The sequence below is a fragment of the Alosa pseudoharengus genome, unplaced genomic scaffold, assembly GCF_046254945.1.
Source record: "Alosa pseudoharengus isolate Yale_2024_CS ecotype anadromous, Long Island Sound unplaced genomic scaffold, YU_APseudo_1.1 YU_APseudo_1.1_scf_8, whole genome shotgun sequence".
Lineage (NCBI taxonomy): Eukaryota > Metazoa > Chordata > Actinopteri > Clupeiformes > Clupeidae > Alosa > Alosa pseudoharengus.
Window position 1 is genome coordinate 41,129,861 of NW_027468870.1, and position 23,326 is coordinate 41,153,186.

At 40.4% G+C, this 23,326-nt stretch overlaps 1 protein-coding gene across 4 annotated transcripts in view; it reads right to left on the bottom strand.

Annotated features, from left to right (window-relative positions):
- Window positions 1–21,952, bottom strand: part of ttc8 (tetratricopeptide repeat domain 8) — a 34,198-nt gene extending 12,246 nt beyond the window's left edge. For 3 of the 4 annotated variants that reach the window (XM_076273528.1, XM_076273525.1, XM_076273526.1), the window contains exon 1: window positions 21,745–21,952. In XM_076273528.1, coding sequence (XP_076129643.1) covers window positions 21,745–21,858 — 114 coding nt within the window. In that variant the 5' untranslated portion in view covers window positions 21,859–21,952. The remainder of the gene's footprint in view (window positions 1–21,744) is intronic. The other variant, XM_076273527.1, reaches the window with a different exon arrangement.
- Window positions 21,953–23,326: the final 1,374 nt, after the last annotated feature.

Here is a 23,326-nt window from a genome sequence, read left to right on the forward strand (position 1 = left end):
TGGCTGACAAATTTGTTAGTGTTTAGGACAAATTTGCTTAACGCACTGGTAAACAAATTTCCTTGTTTTCAGAATGAGATGTCTTAAAAGAAATCTAACTCTTCTTAAATTAAGTCAAATGATTTTATGAGAAAGCGCTAGGTAAGTCTATTTATACTGAAAACAATACCAACTAGATTGTCTGATCTTGATATAAGAGTAATAAGACTTGGTTAGATTTTATTAGATAAGCAGTTTTTGCAGTGTATATAGTATTCACTGCAAAAACTGCTTATCTAACCAGTTTTTGCAGTGTATAGTATTCACTGCAAAAACTGCTTATCTAACCAAGTGTTATTCATCTTATATCAAGATCAAAAAATCTAGCTAGTATTGTTTTTAGTATTTCTAAAGAGACTTTCTCATTAAATAATTTCACTTAATTTAATGAGAGTTTGACTTATTTTTAAGACTAACAAATCTGGCTGCCAGTGCATTGAGGAAATTTGTCATGCAACAAAACAAATTTGGCTGCCTGCACTGCAAAAAATAAAATCTCCAAGTACTATTAATCTTATATTAAAGGTTGTATCAGCGATAGCGGGGATACGTCACTTCTGTTGATGTTCAAACAAAACAGAGAGCTAGCTCATTACTCCCTCCCCCTCCCTCCTGTGCAATTAAAACTCTCCTAAACTCGCATCTCATCGGTTATTGGTTGAAACACTTTTTTTTGCCTTTGAGTGGGTTGCCAACCCTAGGAGCCTAGGCTGCCTACAGAGATGCGTTTTTTGACAGCCTGCTTATGGGGCAGACAGCTAGCGGATTGAAAGATTAGATGAATGTGATCATTTATGTTTGGGCCTTTTTTGGGCCTGAAATTGCTGATACAACCTTTAAGGTCAAAAAATCTATTTGGTATTGTTTTTAGTATTACCTAGTACTTAACCTAGCTCTCTCAAAAGATCATTTTGACTTCGTTTAAGAAAACTTTTTAAGGAGTCTTATTAAGAGAAATTTACTCAATGCACTGGCAGACAAATTTGCTTTTTTTCATGATGCGACATCTTAAAAGAAGTCAAACTCTTCTTACATTAAGTCAAATGATGTGACGGGAAAGCGCTAGGTAAGTCATTTTATACTGAAAACAGTAGCAACTAGATGTTGTATGCAAATGTCTTGATAAGATGCCTTAAAATAAAAAAAAAGTCAAACTCTTATTAGTCAAACTCTTATTAATTTAAGTCAAACTGAATGCTAGGTACTGTTAGTGTCTTTCTACTAAAAACAATACCAACTAGATTTATTTTTATTTTAATAACACTTATTTTTTGCAGTTTTCTCTCAGCTGTGGGTGTAACCTGACCTGTACTAGATAGAGAGATCTACCAAGATGAAGATGGAGAAAAGATAGATAAACAGACAGATAGACAGACAGCAACTGAATGTGATCTTTGGTGAGTGATCAAATCGGAACATAATGATCTAGCAAACCCACGTGAGATTAAACTTTTATCTACAAACAAACCCAAGCGCAATTAAATTGTTTCCTGATTGGTCACATTTCATAGCTGAAGGCACTATCCCGAAGTCGCCTAACACTTCACCCCACATTTAACTTGTTATAAGAGCTCCATATGGGCGTATGTACAACCAAGGGAGCAGCTGTTGTACTTCTGGTTAGGGCTTCGGACTTGTAACCGGAGGGTTGCGTGTTCGAACCCCGACCACTAGGCACGCTGTTATTGCAGGCAGCTCACTGCGCCGGGATTAGTGTGTGCTTCACCTCACTGTGTGTTCACTGGGTGCTGAGTGTGTTTCACTTATTCACGGATTGGGATAAATGCAGAGACCAAATTTCCCTCACAGGATCAAAAGAGTATATATACTTACTTATACTTATACTATGTGTGCGAGCCTAAAAGACATTCATTTAAAAAATTCAAAACATAGGCTAGCTAGATCTCTACTCTGTTAAAAGTTGAATAGGAGAGGAAATGGCACAAATCCAAACTAACTGATGACCTCAAAAACTACCAGACACTCCTAACCTCCTTCTCAACCAGCATCACTGCTGCTAAGACGGCTTTCTACAATGACAAAATCAACAGCGCAACAGACACTCGAAAACTTTTCTCAACCTTCAAATCGCTATTAACAAACAAAGTGGCGGCAATCAGCAGTCAATTCTCTACATGCCCACAAAACGCATCAGACTCAGATACTGCACTCCTACAACCTCTAGGGGCTGCTGGAACATCTTTTTCAGCATTCGCGACTCTCTCCGAGAGTGTAGTATCTAGACTCCTGACATGTAGCCGTCCTACCACATGCTCGTTGGACCCTATACCTACGAGCCTACTTCAGTCTATCAGCCCGACCATCGCACCAGCTATCACACATGATCAATGCCTCGCTAACCTCTGGCACATTTCCGACAGCGTTCAAAACTGCCCGGGTAACACCGTTACTTAAGAAAACTTCTCTCAACCCTGCTTCTCAACCATGCTCAAGTCGAGAACTACCGCCCTGTCTCACTCCTGCCTTTCCTATCCAAAGGCATTAAACGAGCAGTGTCCAAACAGGTCTCTGACTTCCTTTCACAGAACAACCTTCGGATCCAAATCAGTCTGGGTTCAAAAGCGGCCACTCTACCAAACCGGCTCTGCTGTATGTAACAGAAGCCTTAAAGGAAGCCAGGGCGACCGCTCGGTCATCAGTACTCATTCTGCTTGACTTATCGGCTGCCTTTGACACAGTTAATCACACATCCTTCTCTCTATACTCTGTAACATGGGAATCTCCGGTTCTGCTCTCTCCTGGTTTGAATCCTACCTCACAGGACGCTCGTTTAACATATCATGGCTTTGACAGCCATCTGCACCTCACTATCTCACCACAGGGGTCCCCCAGGGCTCAGTGCTGGGCCCCCTTCTCTTGGTCTACAACCAACCCAAAAGGGCATGTTACCCCGCTGCTCATCCAGCTACACTGGCTACCTATGGCGGCCCGCATCAAATTCAAGGCTCTAACGCTTGCCTACAAAGTAGTCTCCGGTTCTGCTCCCACCTACTTGCCCTCATAGAGACATACGCTACCTCCAGACCGTTGCGCTCCTCAGACGAACGACGTCTAGCTCTACCACCGGTATATTCAGGCCAATCTTTTCTCATCTGTTGTTCCTCGTTGGTGGAACACACTGCCAGTTCCTACAAGGGCAGGGACATCCCTCTCCATTTTCAAAAAACTCCTGATGACCCAGCTCTTTAGAGAACATCTCCTCTCATAGCACTACTTACAACAAGTCTTGCTGATCCTAGAACTTATCACCTGTCTTGAACTGACACTTAACTGTTTAATAACAGCACTCATTCTTACTGTACTCTACCGTTTTTAAATTATCCTAAAATTGTTGAGAGCATTGCTTTAAAACTTAAACTGTTTACCATGTTGTTAGTCACTTTGGTTAAAAATGAGTCAGCCAAATGTAATGTAATGTAATGAATAAACTTGTAGCTTAATGTGTAGGCCTACAAGGAAGAAGAGGGAGTTGTTCCACTACACTGGCCCAATTGCTTTCTCACTGCAAACAAACCGCGAGAGATCGATTGGAAACAAGTCGAGACCACCTCCTCCAAGCGCTCTCGGCCCGTTTGTTTTTGAAAAGGAGTGCGAATTGCTGCTTTCACAATCTAATCTAATCTAACCGATCTTTTCAGGGAAACACTGTACATTCCGATTCAAAGAGCCAGGTGTGAAAGTGCCCTGAGAGAATGTGGGAGGTAATGAATGAAATAGATGGTGAAGATAGACAGATAGATAATGCAAAGCTTTGAGCTTTCTTGTAAGATTCTTTGTCCTAAAATAAGTCAAAATCTTCTTAAATTAAGACATAAAAACAAGCAAATTGATCTGCCAATGGATTAAGTAAATTTATCTTAATTTACGATAAAATTTAAGACAGATAAATTTACTTGTTTTTAATGGCTTATGTTAAGATTTTGACTGATTTTAAGTCAAATAATCTTACAAGAAAGCTCAAAGTAAGTATATTTACTAAACACAATACTAACTAGATTTTATCTTAATATAAGATTATATTGGCAGCAGTAGCTCAGGAGGTAGAGTCATCATCCAGCAACTGGAAGATTGCTGGTTTGATCCCAACTCCTCCTGACCCTGTCAAAGTGTCCTTGAGCAAGACAACCCCCAGTGTTCCCGATGAGCAGGTGGGCGCCTTGCATGGTAGCCTCTGCCATCGGTGTGTATGTGTGTGAATGGGTGAATGTGAGGCATGACACTGTAAAGGGCTTTGGGTGTTCGGAGAAGTCGAAGTACAAAAAAGCAGAAAAGTGCAATGTGATATACAGTACAAAGTATAGACAGGTGGTGCATAGACAGTATGACAGTATATGAAAGCAGGCTTTGAGGACGTTTTGGTCGATAAAAGGATTTACTTTCCTCCAGAAGCTATCAAAAGTAGAGCCCGACCGATTTATCGGCGGGCCGATATTATCGGCCGATATTAGGCATTTTCCAAACTATCGGTATCGGCATTTATAATGGCCGATAAATAAATATTTTAAAAATAAAACAAAAACGGACGAAACACCCTTCAACCATGTCATGAGTGTTGGCGTTGTATAGTTTGTCCACCAGAGGGCACTCTACACCGTCCCTGCTGGCAACACTCGTGTATAACGCGCCACACATCCTGCAACCTGCTGATCCAGCCAGAGTCGGGCAGAGAGAACCAGTTATCCGCGAGTGAGATCCTCAGTGAAGTGTGTTCATGGTGATTTGGTCACGAGACATACATTGCTTGAAATAACAATTAAAAGAACATCCCCATCAGTTCTCTTAACTCAAATAAGCATGACAAAATTCGTGAAAACAATGTCCAGTTTTGCTGCTGTTAAATAAGCCGAGAGTGAAGAGGAATTAGCTAGTAATTACGTTACGTTGTTACAGTGTAGTTGACTGTCTGTCCTTTTAACTTTTGACAATGTGACTGAAGATGTATTTAATAGCGTAACAGTTATAGCAGTGAGACGTATCATCTCTCCCCGGCCTGTTATTTTGAAAGCGTATGTTTTACAATTTGCAGTATGACGTTATCCATTGCTAAATTATGGCTCAATTATAGCTAACCACAAAGCTAGCTAATGCCATGAATATCAGTGGAAGACTGCTAACGTTAACATTAATGAGCTTGGAAACCACAACGAACTTATTCTGCCTAAATAAAGTAATGATTTATAATTAGTATATCTGTAGTTACAGTCCCTGCATTTTAAAATGTAAGTTAGACGTGCGAGGAGTGAACATTTAGACATAGAGAAAAAGTATCAAACGTAGCTTGTGCAAAACGTAGCTTGTGCAAAAAAGTTAGCTTTTATTTTACACGTGTGTGAAATCCAATGACGTCAAGTGTGCGTTTCAGACTGTCGTTCAGCCGCAGCATTAACGAGTTACTGGATTTAGATCACTAAATAGTAGGTTTTAGAAGGCAGGCAGCAACTGATGATTGAAAATGGTTTGATGTAGCTTGATGGAAATAATTTTAAAAGTGCAGGTAAAGGGATAAGCAAGCTGACATTGTAATTATAAGGTAGCTTATAAGGCAATATGGACTATTTATTACACACGCACACTCAAACATTTAAGAGTGACCTTTATCTTGTTTAATGATAATACAAATAATGATGATGATAGTAATAATGTCATCATTATTTTTTGTAATTATTAAGTCTTAGTTCAAAGTTATATATATGAAACTTAAGCTAAGTCTTTTAATACTGTTAACTTTGATTTGGTTGTTGTTGTTATTAATTAAATATTTTGTTGTAATTATTAAATAAACAAGTTTTAAATAAACAAGTTTGTTTTTTAAATGATTATCATATTATTTTAGTCAATACTCATAAATAACTACAAATAACTAATGTTAGGGAAATCTGTTAATGTTTTGTTGCGCGTTTCTGAAAAAAAAAAATATATATCGGCCGATATATCGGAATATCGGATTTTTAAATCAACAAATATTTGTATCGGTATCGGCCTTCAAAATCCTTTATCGGTCGGGCTCTAATCAAAAGGGACTTAATTATGCTATGGAGGGGTGTATTCAAAACTTTAGAATACATACAAGGTGACAAGCAGTTGTGGCGAGTAGCCGTGCAAATCCCACTGACGTTAATGCTAGCTAGCTAGCTAGTGAAAGATTGATACTAAGATATGTTAGGTTACGTTAATATTTGATGTAGTAAGAATATAGTAGTTGGTTAATGAGCATTTTCATCTTGGGATTTAACAGGGAACCTGTGCCCACGTTGTTGGCTTAGTTGCCTACATTACGTCGAGCTGTTGCAAACGCGAGAGACGTCCTGTAGGCTACTTTTGATGAAAATATACCCCGTTTTCTAGCCTCTCAGGGTACCGGCTATCAGTATTACACGTCCCCAATGCAAAACGTTTGACCATGGTTATCCGTTGGGGTTTTTTGAGTTAATAAATTCTATAAATAACCATTAATTTGTCATTTTATGCCTGCCCCCTGTTGTTTCCTATGGAGTTGTCCGAGCTGATGTCCGAGTCCCGTTGAGGCTGAACTGTCATTGGCTCATCAGCGTTCTAAGGGTGGCGCTTAGCGACAGGTCAATTAGACTATGTTTAAAGTTAGCTTCTCGGTGAGCATGTTGTGACTTGGCAGTATACAATGTACCCCAGTCAGTCAGCTAGGCTATTGCATAGTATTATAATCTGTATAATTGGGTTGATTGTGAATTTTATGTGACCACGCTGCATTAACATTAGGAGTTATTGCTCCCAAACTCCGTCGTAGGTGCTTTTTTTTTGCATGTCAACAGCCACGGTTTCCAGCAGGCTACATGAGTTTTTTCAGTCATTGTATAAAGAACAACAACAAAATCAACTGATGGCCTCCTTACACCAAACAACTTTGACATGATTTGGGAAAGATTCTGGAAAGATTGTAGCCTGGGTGCCAGTCCGAACTTAGTCCCGCCCACAACATTTGAGGTCGGGAAGTTCGGTCTGGCATTGCTCCATTGCGGAGCAAGTATCGGGCTTTACGATGATGGAAAGGTGAGCAACAGAGCCTGGTCTATCACGTCATCTGAGCACGCTTAGATTAGGCCTATGTTTGAAACAAAAACGCTGTGGCTAGAAGGAGACATGGCTTTTAAGACCCCATATGGACAATGCATATTATTTAATTAGGCTTTATCACTGAAAACTATTATTTCTGAAAACTTTGGCCAAAGTTGAGATGTGGGAAAACTCGTGGTTTCACTTTCATCAAGGGAAAACAGCACTGTTGCATTGACATGCTGTTCCCTCGTTCGTTTGAAATCTCTGATTGACCACCTGTTCAAGGGATTCGCGACAGCCTTTCCCAGCTGTTTAACATGTTTGTAGCATATCAGTGTTCAACAGAATTATTTTTAAAAACGGAGGGGATATAGGCTATCTGTTTTTTCCTAATAGCCTACCCTACTACGTATCTCTTAGATTTCGCTAATGAGTGTTGTAGGAGTTATTGACGGCACTAACTTTTACAAAAGACCAGAAAACAATGTTAAGGCATTTGTGGAGAAGAAGGATGGTCCGTTTTCTTCCTACACCTCACGGTAAGCTATTTCGTTGCTCTGGTTGGTTAGGTCTATCCAATTGAGTGCATAGGCATTCCCCACCTGTATCGGTTGAAACATGCCCCATAATTACGTCCCAATGGAGCAGTATCAGACTCATATTCTGACTAGAATTGAGTATGACTACGTCAGGCTAGAAAGATTGTAGTCTTTTAACTAATGCCCCGCATTCAAGCTTTACTCAAAAGACTACAATCTTTCAAGAATCTTTCCCAAATCTTGTCAAAGTTGTTTGGTGTAAGGAGGCCATTAGCCATTTAGATAGCCTACATTTTTCGTTACTTCTTTACATGCGCCTATTGGTCGCTTGCAGTGGAATAGTCATAGTTTACACAGAATGCCAGGTAGATTTGTCGACTAACGACAAACGAATAAAATAGCCGACCTTGTGTGATGGACATTATAGAACATAGCCTACACAGTGCTTCTAATGATCAAGAGGGAATTATTTGTCACATAGCCTACACATTTAGGCTATATAATAGCCTAGCATCTTTAAATTGCAAATAATCCGTTGCCATTCACTGTATGGCTGTCAAATGAATAAATGTAGGCTACTTCTCACGAAAACAAAACAGCATGGCCATAATCTCGTGAAACGAGCACAACGAATCAGGGAAGGGAAAATGGGCTTGTACATCATCTTTTTTCAGATGGTTCAGCAACACACTACACACACAGTCCACATTCGTCCGATACAGCTACGGAGCAAAATGAGTTCGGGGACTCCAGCGGATCCAAATTGCTCCACTTCGGATACGCTGATCCGATGGTCTAATGTGGAAGGGATACACGTAACAAAAGTATACGTGTAGATGGCCTCTGAGAGTAGTGCTGTGAAAAGATGGGTTCCCCAGGGGTCTGTGTTGGGCCCTCTGTTGTTTATTATCTACCTCCTCCTACTTGGCACTATCCTCTGGCAACATGGTGTTCAATTTCACTGCTATGCTGACGTCACCCAGCTCTACTTATCTACAAAATCCACTACCACTCTTCCGCCAGCTGTTACTGCCTGCCTCCATGACATAAACTTGTGGATGACACAAAACTACCTGAAGCTGAATAGTAGTAAGACTGAGCTGTTAGTGATTGGCTCCAAATCAGCTTTTGCTAAGATGGAACCTTTCACCCTTTGTGTAGATGGCAGCACCATCCCTTGCTCCAACCTGGACAATACACTTTCATTTAGTGCACACATAAACAGTATGTCTCAAAATGCCTTTTTTCCATCTAAGGAACATTGCATGGCTTTGCCTGGCGCTCACCCAGCAGAGCGCAGAAGTCCTTGTCAATGCAAAGGAGATAGGGCTGTCACTTTTGTGAAAAAATCCTGTTCGATTTTTGAGACATAAGTGTTCATTGAATCGATTGTAAAATCGATTTTTCATGTCTAAAGACGTTTCCATTTTCAACGCCAAATATAGGCCAATCCACAAACAACTAACAGGCATTAGGACGAACGTAAAGAGGGCGCTTGTAGACGCAAGCCAGCAATATTTCTGATGATTTATTGGCGTGAAGTTTATAAGGCACAATGACAAACAGGAGTGCAACATTCTCGAAAAACAATAAGCCAAGTGGACTGCCATTACATTAGTGACAAACATTACTGCAGTCTTCAACGTATCTGTGTCTGTGTTTTTAGAAATGTCAAACAAATTTCGCCTACATAGAACTCGATTGCACAGTTTGCATAGCCTACCTCTTTGTTCTTCTCCATAGTTTGATATACCAAAAATCCGAAGTAATTCCACATCGAACTCCTCAAGTTATTAGGGCCCATCACTCGTCTCTCTCCTGTCGCACAGGTTGATCGCGTTGTCCTCCATTTTTTGGCAAAACACGAGCAGCACAGCAGCTGATTGAAACAGCTGTTTCCGGTGCGTAAAATTGGTAAGAATTTTCTTTTTAGCTTTCGCAATGCTTACTGCACTTACTGCAATTCTTTTATATTCTTATATTCTTGTTTGTGAATTTTGTTACATCTATCCTTTTTATTTGTTTAATTCATTTAAAATTAATAGTGTACATATTTGGTTAAAATCGATTCCCTATTTTAGTTTTCGAAACTTATGTTGTTTGGTCCAATCGATTGTGCAATCGATTTTCAAACGTAAAGTGACAGCCCTAAAAAGAGATTTAAGGGGATTCATTTAAGAAGACTTTGACTTATTTTAAGGAGTCTTATCAAGACAAATTTGCTTGTTTTCATGAGACATCTTAAAAGAAAATCAACTGATGGCCTCCTTACACCAAACAACTTTGACATGATTTGGGAAAGATTCTGGAAAGATTGTAGCCTGGGTGCCAGTCCGAACTTAGTCCCGCCCACAACATTTGAGGTCGGGAAGTTCGGTCTAAAGTTCAAACTCTTTTTAAGTCAAATGATTTCACGAGAAAGGTAGTTAAGTCTCTTTTTACTGAAAACAATACTAACTAGATTTTTTAATCTTGATAAGATTAATAACACTTGGTTAGATTTTATTAGAGAAGCAGTGTACACTGTACATATTTGCCAACACTCTGGCATTGTGCACACTTTTTTTAACGGATTAAGGTCTGGACTCTGGCTGGGCCACTCTAAAATGTTGATATTGTTCTCTGATAACTGTTTCTTGCCTTGTTTGGCTGTATGTTTTGTATCATTGATGGCAACTAATCGTTCCTGCTTCAAAACCCGGATTGCTGCTAAAAAGGTGTGGTCTAGAATTATTGTGGAGACATGGAGAGGCTTGGTAATGCGCTGTGAATGCAAATAAAGATGTTTCCACTGATTATTTAAAAAGGGTATGAATAATTTTGGATAAAAAAGAAGATGAAACGCTTCTTTTTTGGTAGATAGGCTACGTATTTAACTCCGTAGACAGTGGAACAGGTAGGCCTAAATGGACATGGTCAGCGAGGAATGACATGCTGAACGTGGGCTGAGCTCAACCTTGCGCTCAGCCCCACATAGACCTCTCCGGAATAATTCCCGCCTCCGAAACATCAGTGTCCACCCAATGTTATTTCCCATAGACATTCGACACCCGGAAGTTGGGTGGACACGGCTGTTTCGGAGGCGGGACTTATTCCGGAGAGGTCTATTGAGCCCAGTGGGGTATAGAGCATCACAGTCCCGCCCCTCCTCCGAGAGAGCTTAGTTTCAGGAAGTAAATTTCCCATTCATTTCTCCCATTGACGTTTTGGAAAAATCCGTATCTAAAGAGTTTTAAAGCATGTTTTAGGATAATCAGCTACGGCGTAACTCATAAGCATACAACATATCATTTCGAGTGAAAAAACGAAGAGAAAGTCCAAAAAAAGTCCAAGACTGTGTACATATTTTACATTCCGAGCAAAGGAACTACTCATCCCATAAACCACCGCGCCTCACTGAGTAATATATAGCAGTTATTTCAGGAGTAATCGTGTAAATAATATTGTTTTGGTATTGAATGTTATATTCACCATTGTGTGTATTTTATATCGTGTGTGTGAAAGCGGTTAAGGTTAACGTTAGTAACATTGTGTAGTGCTTCGTATCTGACTGCCATCCTGATGCATGGACAGCTCTTGGACCACCATATTCAGTTTATTAACTTGCTGTGAATTATTACACAAAATGTTTATTAAATGTACGAAGAAGTATTTCTAGGTTAATGATTAATGATATGACTCGTACAGTATGAAGGCTACAGTAGCCTAGCTAATGTTAACTACTGTAGATCTAGCATTACCAACCTCCCTGCAAAACTCACCACACAACTTTGTAGGTCTTGTCCCTCATGCTGGCCCTTACAAAATCCACAAGCTGATCCTCGGACACACAACAGTCAATAATGTGACCCGATTTAAAGTGGTTTTCACCCCTTTGGACACTCTTGATTTCGTCCTTGAAACAGTGAAATATTCACGGGGGCATGGACGGTTTGCTAACCATTTTAGCAGGTACTGCAGTTTCTAGCCGGTGGTAGCCATAGATATATATACTGACTAGATGTCGCCTTCGGCTTCTCAGCATGCGTCAACACCGCCGCCATCTTGTAGCGGGGATCTGAAGCTCTAAACTAGTTCTCCCGTATTGTCAGTGTTGCCTATTTAGCGACGTTTGGCCATCCCCAGCGACAGAAAACCTTTTTAGCGATTAGCGACAAATTTGGGAAATACTCACAATGATGGCAAACTCGGTTTCGTTGTTGTTGAAACGTAAGAAAATCACTTTTCTCATGGCTTTGTCATTTGTGAATTAAGCTACATCTCGTTTGCCCATAGCATTGGCCCATGATTAAAAAAGTAACGACTGGCGTATGAAGTAGCAGACCACGTTAAAGCACGGAAGTAAATGTTCTACAGATCTACAGCAAATTCTGGTAAGATTACAACCTACACGAGTAAACGAGACGAGAGGTATGTGGCCTCAACCAGAGCCTGTCTACGGAGAGTCTGTTTACTTTCATTGTATCGAACCTAGTTGCAGTTCACTCATTGTTCCTCTAGGGGCCGCCGCTAGCTAGTGCAGAATGAATGGGAGTCTATGGGGCTAGACGGGTAAAATGTATCTTTATTATCGTCAAAAGCTTAGTTTTCTCTAGACTCGACCATAAATACATACTTGTCAGTTGGAACAACCCACAAAACTAGATAATTGCTTGAGATTTTGACGATTTATGGTGATTTTATTTTCGCTAGATCTTTGCTCAGATTGACGTTAATGCATTATAGAGGAGTGGGCCACCGCGGCAAGATGGCGTCTCGATTGACGCATTCGTTCCAATGAACAACAGTCGTCAAGGCGACATCTAGTCAGTATATATATCTATGGGTGGTAGCATCCACCTTGTGTTATCAGCTAGCTAGCTAGTTCAAATGTTTAAGTACTTAATGAGGATATACAGGGCTTTTTATGCCTCGACTAAGTTGTTGTTTCCCATAAACAACAATTCATGTTCACAGAAACAACAAGGTCACTGAAACATAACATATGTCATTCCTGTGTTGCAGCATGTAGGCTAATGTTAGCAGCATTATAATGACATTCTAAATGTCTGAAAGGCTAATGATTAGCCTATCGGCTACCTGAAAAGTTAAGTGTTTAAACTAGCATTTACAGTGTCCTATTTGATGGTGTATTGGCCCTGACTAAGTTTGTGTGATATATAAACCACAATCCTTGTTGATACAACCAATGTTCGTCTAGAAAGTTTTTATTCACATGAAGATTATCGCCTTACGGTGTGTTTCCACACAACGAAATTTCGCGTTGCTCTCATTGAGGTTGAATGGAGACGAAATTCGCCCTAGTTGGGCGAAATGAAAGCGAATCGCAGAGGCAGGCTAAACAAAGTTGGCCAAAGTTTAACTTTATTTAAATGAGGACCATTCGAGAACCAATCAGGTCCGCGTCTTTGTGTTTGGAGGCGGGAGTTACAAAAAAGTCTGACCAAGATGGCGGAGACTACCTGAGCTGTAACACGAAAATTTGTATGTGATTAAAATGTTTCTACACGAACATTGGCACTTGTATCAACACAAATTGTGGTTTATATGCCACACGAACTTAGTCAGAGCACATACACCACTAAATAGACCACTATAGTTTAAGCACTCGATCTTTTTTAGCTAGCTGACAGGCGAAATGCTAGTATTTTAGGACATTGGATTGCATTGTAAACCTAGCTAGACAGCTAGGCTACATGCTGCAACACAGGTATGAAATATATTATGTCTTATTGACCTTGTTGTTTCTATGACATGAATTGTTTATAGGCAACATCAACTTAGTCGAGGCATAAAGACCCCTGGATATCTTCATTAAGTACTTAAACGTTTGAATTAGCTGATTAGCCTAATTAGCTCACTTGCCACCACTGGCTAGCAGTGTTGTAATGTAACGGAGTACAAATACTTCGTTACTGTACTTAAGTAGAAATTTCACGTATCTGTACTTTACTTCGCTATTTAAATTTATGTCAACTTCCACTTTTACTCCACTACATTTCCTAGATAAAATGTATACTTTTACTCCGTTATATTTCCACTAAGCATCTTCGTTACTCGTTACTAAAACATAAAATTAGAAAAAATGTGTGCGACTGCAATAAGGGAGGTTTGGCGAATCACTGCTCCTAGATTGCATTACGCACGCTCTGCACGCTGCGCGCTCTATTTCAGCTCTTGTTTTTTGCTAAAGGAGGACCGCCATGGAAGCACGAACACCTACTGGAGGACCTCCCGTTATCATAGACGACCACCCCGAGTGGAGGATAGTGGTGAACTCGGTGAACAGGGTAGTGGTGAATATAACGTCATACACCCGTGGCCATATTTGCAAGAAATGTTTCTGTACATTGGCTACCTGCCCTAGCGGCCAGTGAAAGGCTATTTATCCATAGCATCGCAGGAGTTGTCTTCAGTCCAAGAAGAGTAAGACTGAATCAGGCCCGGGGTGGGTAATCGGGAGAATTCCCGGTGGGCCGCTTCACTTTTGGGCCGGTCGAGGAAACAAATATTGACATTTGTCACGTTAGTCTATCTTTTCTTAAAGTAGGACACGTTCCGCATTCTGTGCATGACACCAATGCAATGACTCTGCATGGGTTGTAGCCTACGTGAGGGAATTCTCCCCTCCCAAAAAGAGTTGGTTGGGTCCATATAGCCCGTCTTTTCCAAAAAGTTTTCTCAGATACGGATAGCCAAGCCGGCCCTACAGTAGACACAAGCGTCAGGAAGGATGGAGGGTAGAAAGAGGCCAGGAGAGACTGAACAGCAGATCAACCAGTCGACCACTGAAAATGATGAGCCCGAAATTAGTGATGAGGAGGCCATGACTACAGGGACAAGTAGAGAGGATAAATTAAAGTTATTTAATGTAAGAAAGAGCAATTACCCTACATGATAAACCTATGCCTTGTTTGCTCAGAAGAGGGTGTAGTAAAGGAGTAGGCTAAATCACCAAACAACAATATAGCCTACCCATGCAAAAAACATGTTGCCTAAACATTAGTTCAATATGCCTCTTTGTGGAAGCATGATAGGCTACATTTCAAAGGCTTTCTTTCTTTCTGTTTTGGTAACTTGTGGAATAGTGGAATATTTTTTGTTAACTTCTCAGTTGAAGTGAATTATTATATAACCTTTACACATCTGTTGAACCATGGTAGTAATAAAAACTACAGGATAGTAGGAGCTGAAATGTTGCTTAATTTATCCAATTTCCACCACTATGGTCGGTCTTGGGCCTGAAACTCCCGGGCACTGAATTTTGGCAACTTTGAAAACCAGCAACAGACACCTTTTCAGTTTCAACTAATGACTGGCATATTAGTAGCTGCTGGACATAGGTGGCCTGTGTGTGTGTGTGTGAGTGACGGTGACCTGGGGAGTAAGCCCTAGAAATGCTCATGCCACATGACCAAAATGTTCTCCCTACAAGCAGGTCATTTTTTTTTTGTGAAAGAAATAAGTTTTATTTTTATTTTTATTTATTTTTCATTTCAGAGAATTGTGCCTAAAAAGTCCTAGAAAAGAATGTGATTTGATTTGATGAGTGAGATTAAGAAGATATGGGAACCCTGAATATGCTTTATGCTTTACTATAAGAAAGCCAAAATAAAGTTTACAATAAAAGTTCAAAATAAAACCGCTTGCTTTTTACTTTTTACTTTTACTTCAAATACTTAAGTACATTAAATATCAGAAAATTACTTTTGATACTTAAGTACAGTATATATCTGATACTTTAAGACTTTTACTTAAGTAATATTCTAAAAGGCAACTTTTACTTCTACCAAAGTCTTTTTCTAGTACGATACTTGTACTTTTACTCAAGTATTGCTTTCTAGTACTTTATACAACACTGCTGGCTAGACACTGCAGTCAAAAGGTTAGCGGTTTTGCCGTCAGGCCCCGAGGCGAAATTTCGCTGGCCGAAAATCGCGAGGTATTTCGCTGTGTGGAAACACATCTTTGTCAATAATTTTCGCTAAAGAGTTTCAAACTATGATCATAACGGCCTTTCCACCAATCAGAGGCATCACTGTGGGATTGTTCAGGATTGTGGGTAATGAAGTACTTATCCAAGACATCGCGAATAAAAGACATTTATCTCAAAACAAGGTTAGTGCCCCATGAACTCTTGGTGTCTATAGGAGCATATACAATCGCTTAGTACAGCCGTAGCTGGTTTTAAGTCTACCACGTGCAGTTAAGTTTTTATGGCTTATAGGCCTACCGCAATTGTCAATGGAGAAATTGCATTGCATTTTTACATCCGGCATCGGCTGTGGGCGGGACTGTGCAGCTCTATAGACCTCTGAAGTTCGCCTACAAAAAAGATCCAAAACGGCCATCTTTGCCCATATAAGGAGATCCGGTTGTTAATTGAAGCTAACTACCTATGGCAAATTGCATTGCAAGTTAGCTCTGGAGTAGCAAAAATCTAAGTGTGCCGCCTTCACTTACCGGAGATCACAGTATCCACTCGAAGGCAGAGGACAAAAGTGTGTTCAGGAAAACGTCTGCATTTCAGACTTTTTCATCCCCACGAGACTTTAACAGGTGCGATTATTCAAAATCCCCATAGGAAAAATCGCCAGATACCGGATGTCAAAGATGGCAGCTTTTTTGTAGGCAAACTTCAGGTCTATAGTGCTGTGCGTGTAAATATATAGATTAAGCTAACGCTCATGAATGCGGAAGTAATTGTTTTGGCCAACGTCATCCCAACACCGAGAATGCGCACAGATCTGAGCTGAAAGCCTAGTTTGACAAATATCACATATAGTCTGAGCGAATTAGGGTTGAAGGTGGAAGTAAATACAGCAAAAGGATATTTGGTATCAATCGAACCGTAATTTCATGTAGATTAAGAATTTCAGGTGCCTACAGTGCAGATTTGTACCAGAAAAAAGATATACAGCTTTGAATGGACCATGGTATAATGATTATTGGGCCAAAATCGTATATTATCACATATAGATATTAGCTGATATCTCCCATACTGGTAAAAGGATCTTTACCAAACTTGGTGTACTTACTCACCGTAAGTTCTTGATGAAATTAGTAGGTGTTTAATGTCTTGGGGTCAAAGGTCAAGGTCACGTGAGGTCATAGTTGACATGCAATGTTTGTTTTATACCTCTCAAGCAGATTGAAGGATCGATCCTCATTAAACCCAACACAGTTAATTAAGCCTAAATTAACTAATAAGGCATTAAAGATCATGGGGTCACAAGTAGAGGTTAAAGGTCATGAGGCTATAGCTGGCTGAGGCATAGAATCAACTATCTGAATTGACATTAAAAAAGATTAAGACATTTATTAAAGCGAAACAAACTTTATTTTCTGTATAAAAACAGTTGTTTCAACCTCCACATCTTATTTTAGTATTGTAGTAGTAGCCTCTCTGAAACCAGGGGAAATCTAAATAATTTGCTGTTTTAAAAATGCAAACATCTGTGTGAATACCTGTTTTAAAATAACTGTTTCAGTTCAGAGTTTTAGATTAAATCCAAACCATTTCTGTCAAACATCTGATAAACATTGTCATCTACAGCTATTTCCTTAAAATTAAATTATAACGCCAGACAATTGATGTAAATGTCTATGTTGATACAATACTGTTAGAAATCAAAACTACCCTTGCATCGCATTGCAATAGTTATACTTTGTTCCCTGAAGTTGGTAGTAGGCATATAAGCAACAGCAGCAGCGGACTGATATTACCTAGGACTCTACTAGGTATTATGGTGGGTTTTCAGGATTTGACGGGATGTAATCATGGGTTTCATAAAGTACTGGAGGTACCAGGATGAGAGGATCTCCTCCTTACATGGTTAAGGGAGAGGGGGTGTTATCAAGCTGGTGAGGACTGGACAGGACAGGGATGAGGAGGCCACTGTGCCTTACGAGTAATGCCTGTCTAGCTAGGAAGATAATAATATAAGGCCTTATTTCACCAAACTGGAAGGAAACAGAAAAACTTAGGGCTACACTATTTTACATATGTTACCTATGCATTACATAGGTTTGCATATAGTTTTATGCATGATGGGAAGATGGTTTCCACCAATGTAAGCGACCCTGCTTGGTACTGATTGGTGAAGGGTGTTGATGGAGATGGCGTGAGAGGGTGGCACTTCTCAAGGGCTGAGGAGTATAAAATATAGTGTACAGTATAGCCATCCGTAGGGGAGATCTTGTCGGGGGCCCCAGCTGATGACATCTCCTCCCTATTGCTTTGATGGTTGGTCTGGACTTTGGTTGGGCTGTACTATCATTGCAATACGGTGAATAAAGATCAACAGTCTTCGGAAAATCTTCTATCTACATTGTCTCCTTCGGACGCCTTGTTCCAGAGTGCTAAATTACTAAATAGTCAAGTGGTAATTGTTAATTGGACAATTGGATTTGGAAGTGGACATTTTCTAGCCTGGAAAATCCAGACCCTGGTAATCTAGAAAGTTTAAGGGTCCCTCCACGAACAATGTAATGGCCCAACTCGAGGGGCGGCACCAAGCATGCATTTGAAAATCTCACTGCACGCAATTGGATAACACTAGACCAATGTTTACTCCACTCACATCCATCTTATGGATGACACATGACTGCAAAGCCAACAGTAGTCTTACCTCCATCATCAAGTTTGCAGATGACACAGTGATCTTGGGCCTGATTAGTAACAACAATGAACAGCTCTACTTGGATCAGGTTGATGAGGTGGCACAGTGGTGTCAATCTAACAGCTTGACACTGAATGTCAATAAAACCAAGGAAATGGTAGTGGATTACAGAAGGCAGCAGTAGAACTACAGTTACACCCCACTAATGATCAGCGGGCAACATGTAGAGAGAGTCACAAGTTTTAAATACCTTGGTGTCCACATTACTGAAGACTTAACATGGACTGTTAACACTCAATATGTTCTGAAGAAGTCCAGACAACGACTCTACTTCCTTCGTCAGCTAAGGAAATTCAAAGTTTCTACATCCATCATGAAGGCCTTCTACACTTCAATGGTTGAGAGTGTTCTAACTGGTAGCATCATCACCTGGTATGGGAACTCCACAGTTAGAGATTGTAGTACTCTGCAGAGAGTAGTGCGCTCAGCTGAACGTACTATAAGAACTCAACTCCCTGCTCTACAAGATATCTATTCCAGAAGAGTACTCCTAAGAGCTCAAAAGATTCTGAAGGACTCTTCTCATCCTAACAATGGATTATTCCTACCGCTGAAATCAAGAAGACGCCTATGTAGTCACGAAGCCAGAACTGAGAGACTCAGAAGAAGTTTTTTATCCCCAGGCCATCCGAACTCTGAACTCACACTATACTGACTTTGCACACATTCACTCCTCAGCACTCTCAGACATTTCCCAACTCTGAACTCACACTATACTGACTTTGCACTCATTCACTCCTCAACACTCATGACCCCACCCACCCCCCCACCACACACACACACACACACACACACACCTACATGACTTTTAGCACTTTTACATCCCTCTCCCTATGCTACAGACCTTTTATTTATTTTCTTATTTCATCACACGTCAAAACACACACACACACACACATATCTGACTTTCTCCAACTTTTGCACATCTCCATAGAACTTTTTATTTATTATTTTTGATTTCATCCTCCATCTATCTACCAATGTCCTTGATTGCCTAGCCTTTCTGCCACCCCCCACCCCCAACACACACACACAAAAAACACACACACTTACATCATCACTGTCATCACCTCACATACATACAGCACACTGCTTGCTACAGTAAGCCTCCTCTACATACTTGCTGCACACTGCCCCCGCCCCCCAATACACAGCACATTGTCTCATGAGGAAGCTTCTCCAACACACATATTGCACACTGCCCTCTCCCCACATACACAGCAAACTATCCCATCTCCCTTGTCATCCCCCCAACACACACACCAAGACCCCTGGCAGTTGGGTTAGCCCCTTGAGCCATGGATCTGCCCAAGGTTTCTTCCTTGGTAAGGGAGTTTTTCCTTGTCCCTGTTGCTCTTGGGTGCACCTTGTTGGTGCCCCCCCCCCAATCCCAATCCTCCCCCACCTTCTTATGCAGCCCTTGCCACTTAATCTACTAAACCCCTCTTCTACTGCACTTTTTACCCCCCCCCCCCCATAAATGCACAAATAGGCTGACACCAGACATAATTTCACTGCATTTCTTACTTCCAGTAACTATATGCATGTGACAATAAACTTCCTTGACGAGAGTCAGGTTAGTCTCATCATCCATTGCAGTGAAATGGAAAATAATGAATCAAGACAGTACTGAGCAAAACTAAATACTGATATTCATCCCAGGGGAAAATATTGCTTCTTACAACAGTCTCATCTTTCAGAAACAAAATTTAGAAAATTAACTGCTATCCTAATACTTTGTGTCCCTTAATGTGCTTTGAAAGAAATTATAAGGTGGCTTGTAACATATTCGTATTTAATTATATTATTGATATCTACCGTCAAAATCTTCCAAAATGTTTAGATATTATTTTTTGCCCACCCCTAACTTCAACTGAACAGATAACAACGGACATGCCACATTACTAACATCAAAACTGGAAAACAATGCTAGTCTTCAGGGTCACAGAAATTGCCAGGAGAAAGTGGACAACACCTTGTCCATGAAGGGAAAAAAAGCAAGGGCCACAGTTAACAGTCATACTAACTTATGGAAAGTCACAACAGCAGAGAAAGCTATCATTTACAGCTGGAAGTAGCACTGCTTGTACTGTGGAAAGGACTGCATGGGCAATATTGAAAGAGATATTGGTCAGGTCATGACTATGCTAGTGGAAGTATTTCACTTATGTAACTGCTAAGCACATTTGCCTACAGTAATTGCAATCAGATACTTGATTCTTATATACAAAGGAGGGGTATTAAACTCATTGTGCTGTAGATAGGGACTCCCCATGTCAAAAACAACCAAGTCTATGTTGTGCAACATAAACAAGTTCACTATATTTACAGTAATTGAATTGAACATGGCATGTTGATTAGCATGTCTCCACCATAACCTTGTATGTCAGGGGATGAAACTGACCTTAACCTTTGACCCCATGGCCCTGAGTCCCTAAGTTCATCTAACTTGTATAGACAATAAATGTACTAGAGTTAATGAAGATCCATCAGTCAGCTTTGGAGATATGAACCAAATTCTGCATATGAGTTATTTGTGTGACCCCTTGTAACCTTGACCTTTGACCTCAAGACCTAAATTGTCTTGCCAGCTCTTTGACAACTTGTAGTGGGTAAGTAGACCAAGTTTGATGAATATCTTTCAATTGGCTTAAGAGATATCAGCTAATATCAAGATTTACTAACATACGTTTTAGGCCCAAAAATCATTGTGCCATGCTCCATTCAAAGCCCTATATATTTTTTTCGGTACAAATCTGCGCTGTAGGCACCACACATTCTTAATCTACAGAAAATTACGATTCAAATGATACCAAATATGCTTTTGCTGTATTTACTTCCACCTTTGACCCTTTTCTAGGCTAATTCGCTCATACTAATAACTGCTATCGTAGTATCACTTAACGTATACCCCTGAGTCAAGGCTTTGTGAAGCTTCGATATGTCTACATAACCTAGATATGTCTAACGTGCTTCGTATACCCCACAGGACCGATCAGCAAGCTGCAGGCTTCTCGATTAAGTTGTTACATCGGGAACTTAAGATAATCTTCAACTGTTAAATGTAAGAGTTTTATATGCATGACATGATAGCAATTTTTTGTCTGACTACACCCTCCTTACTTTAAGTTGTTACATTGGAGGCACATAAACATATTAACCCAGCGAAATTTTAATATTAAACGGGTTCTGGTTAACCCCAGGTTGAGTGACGTGCAGCTTCGCTGTCCGTAAGAGCCGTATAACCCTAGATAACAGAACATCTCGTGGAGTTATAGCGCTCCTGGTAAATGTCTCTCTGAATAACATTGGACGACATCTGTTACGTTTTCATCATGTATTATGCGTGAATACAAACCCATTTTGTTTATTACGCAATTTCGGGGATTTCTGTGAAAGGAGCTAACATTACGACAGTTAAATGCACCTACCTGGTCATATGGACTGTCCCCCAGAACCTTTGTGCAAATGTCTGAACATTTCTGGAATTTTCGTCTCCTAAAATAACTCCAAGCGAGAAACAACGGATCCATGGTCACCTCCATTTCTTGCAGACTGTGTTTAACGTTATTCGAGACAATTTCTTATGGCGTGGACATCGGACGATTTGTTTGCTAAGCTGGATCAGTGGCTGGCGTCCATCTGTCACTCTAGCAACGGAAGCTTTCTTCTTCTTTTTATTGCACATATGGAGGAAAGGTATTCTCATCGCCCCCTACTGGTTTCGTTCCTAAGACAAATTACCCCCCCCCCCCCCTCGTGCGATCCGGGTTTCCCAGAAGTGGCAACTGATGAAATTATGAAATACATAACAAACAATAACAAATAGGGGTACATAAAATATCCAGACAAAGATCAGAACATATGTATGTAACTGGGTAGACTTCTGCGTTGTGTTGATTATTAATAAAGATGACCCAACGAGCACGGCTGCTGAAGTTTTATTCTGCACACACGCACAGCAAAGCATACAGTACAGGGTAGGCTTAAAAGTAGAGGTAGCTCAGGAATGTGAAGGATATAAAAAGAGGGAATTCATGTTCTATTTCATACAGTCTGTGGTATTATCCCAGAAATGTGATTTACTTTTGAAGTTGAAAATGTTTAGTTGAACTGTAAACTTCATAGTAAACCTCATAATTATGAAGACCGCAGTCTGACTATAAACTGAATTGCAGTCAACCATCATCTTTACTTATTAACTGTAAACTTTAAAGTCTGCATCAGACGTGCGACCATGAAATTCATAGTAATGGGTAAATGAGTAAAGAGTTCATAGTCAAGTTATGATATATTCGTGGTTGAACTGTAAAGGCAATGGTAGAACTATAAAAAAATTAGTTGAACTGTAAATTTCACTGTTTTACTGTGAAATTTTACAGTTCATTTTTTCCTGGGTAGCTCCTCTATAAAGATATTACCCAGATAGCAAGCATAGTCGGCCCGATTCTGGCTGAATGCCGGCAGTGTCGGCTGAGGTCCGAGTCGGCTGAAGCACAGTAGGCTAAACACAGTCGGCCCGATCCTGGCTGAGTGCTGCCACTGTCGGTGGAGTTTCAGGGTGGTGTCTAGAAGGGATACAGCTAAGGGTTAGGGTTAGGATTAGGGTTAGGTTACTTCCTGTCCTGATACTGTTTATTTCTATGGAGATTTCACTGGAGATTTCACTATCTGTTACGTGGCATAAATAACCGGCGCACACCTGATATAAAGTCGATTTTCTCCAGACTGGAATGCTCAAAAATGCTAAAAATGTACCTGAAATGTTCACAAGGGTTTGAGGATCATGAAAACGTGCCCGAAATTCACATTCCTAACTCTATAGAACTAAGACCTTAGCATATGTGGTAAAATTCTGAGCTATGCCCATAGACTTCAATGGAGCAGTCGCTGCCTCTGCTCTGCATAAAGGGGGATTTTGACCCCCCCTCGTGCGATCCGGGTTCCCGGAAGTGGCTCCTGATGAAGTATCTTGCTCCGCCTTAACAATCTTTGGTTGAATCAACGGAGTGG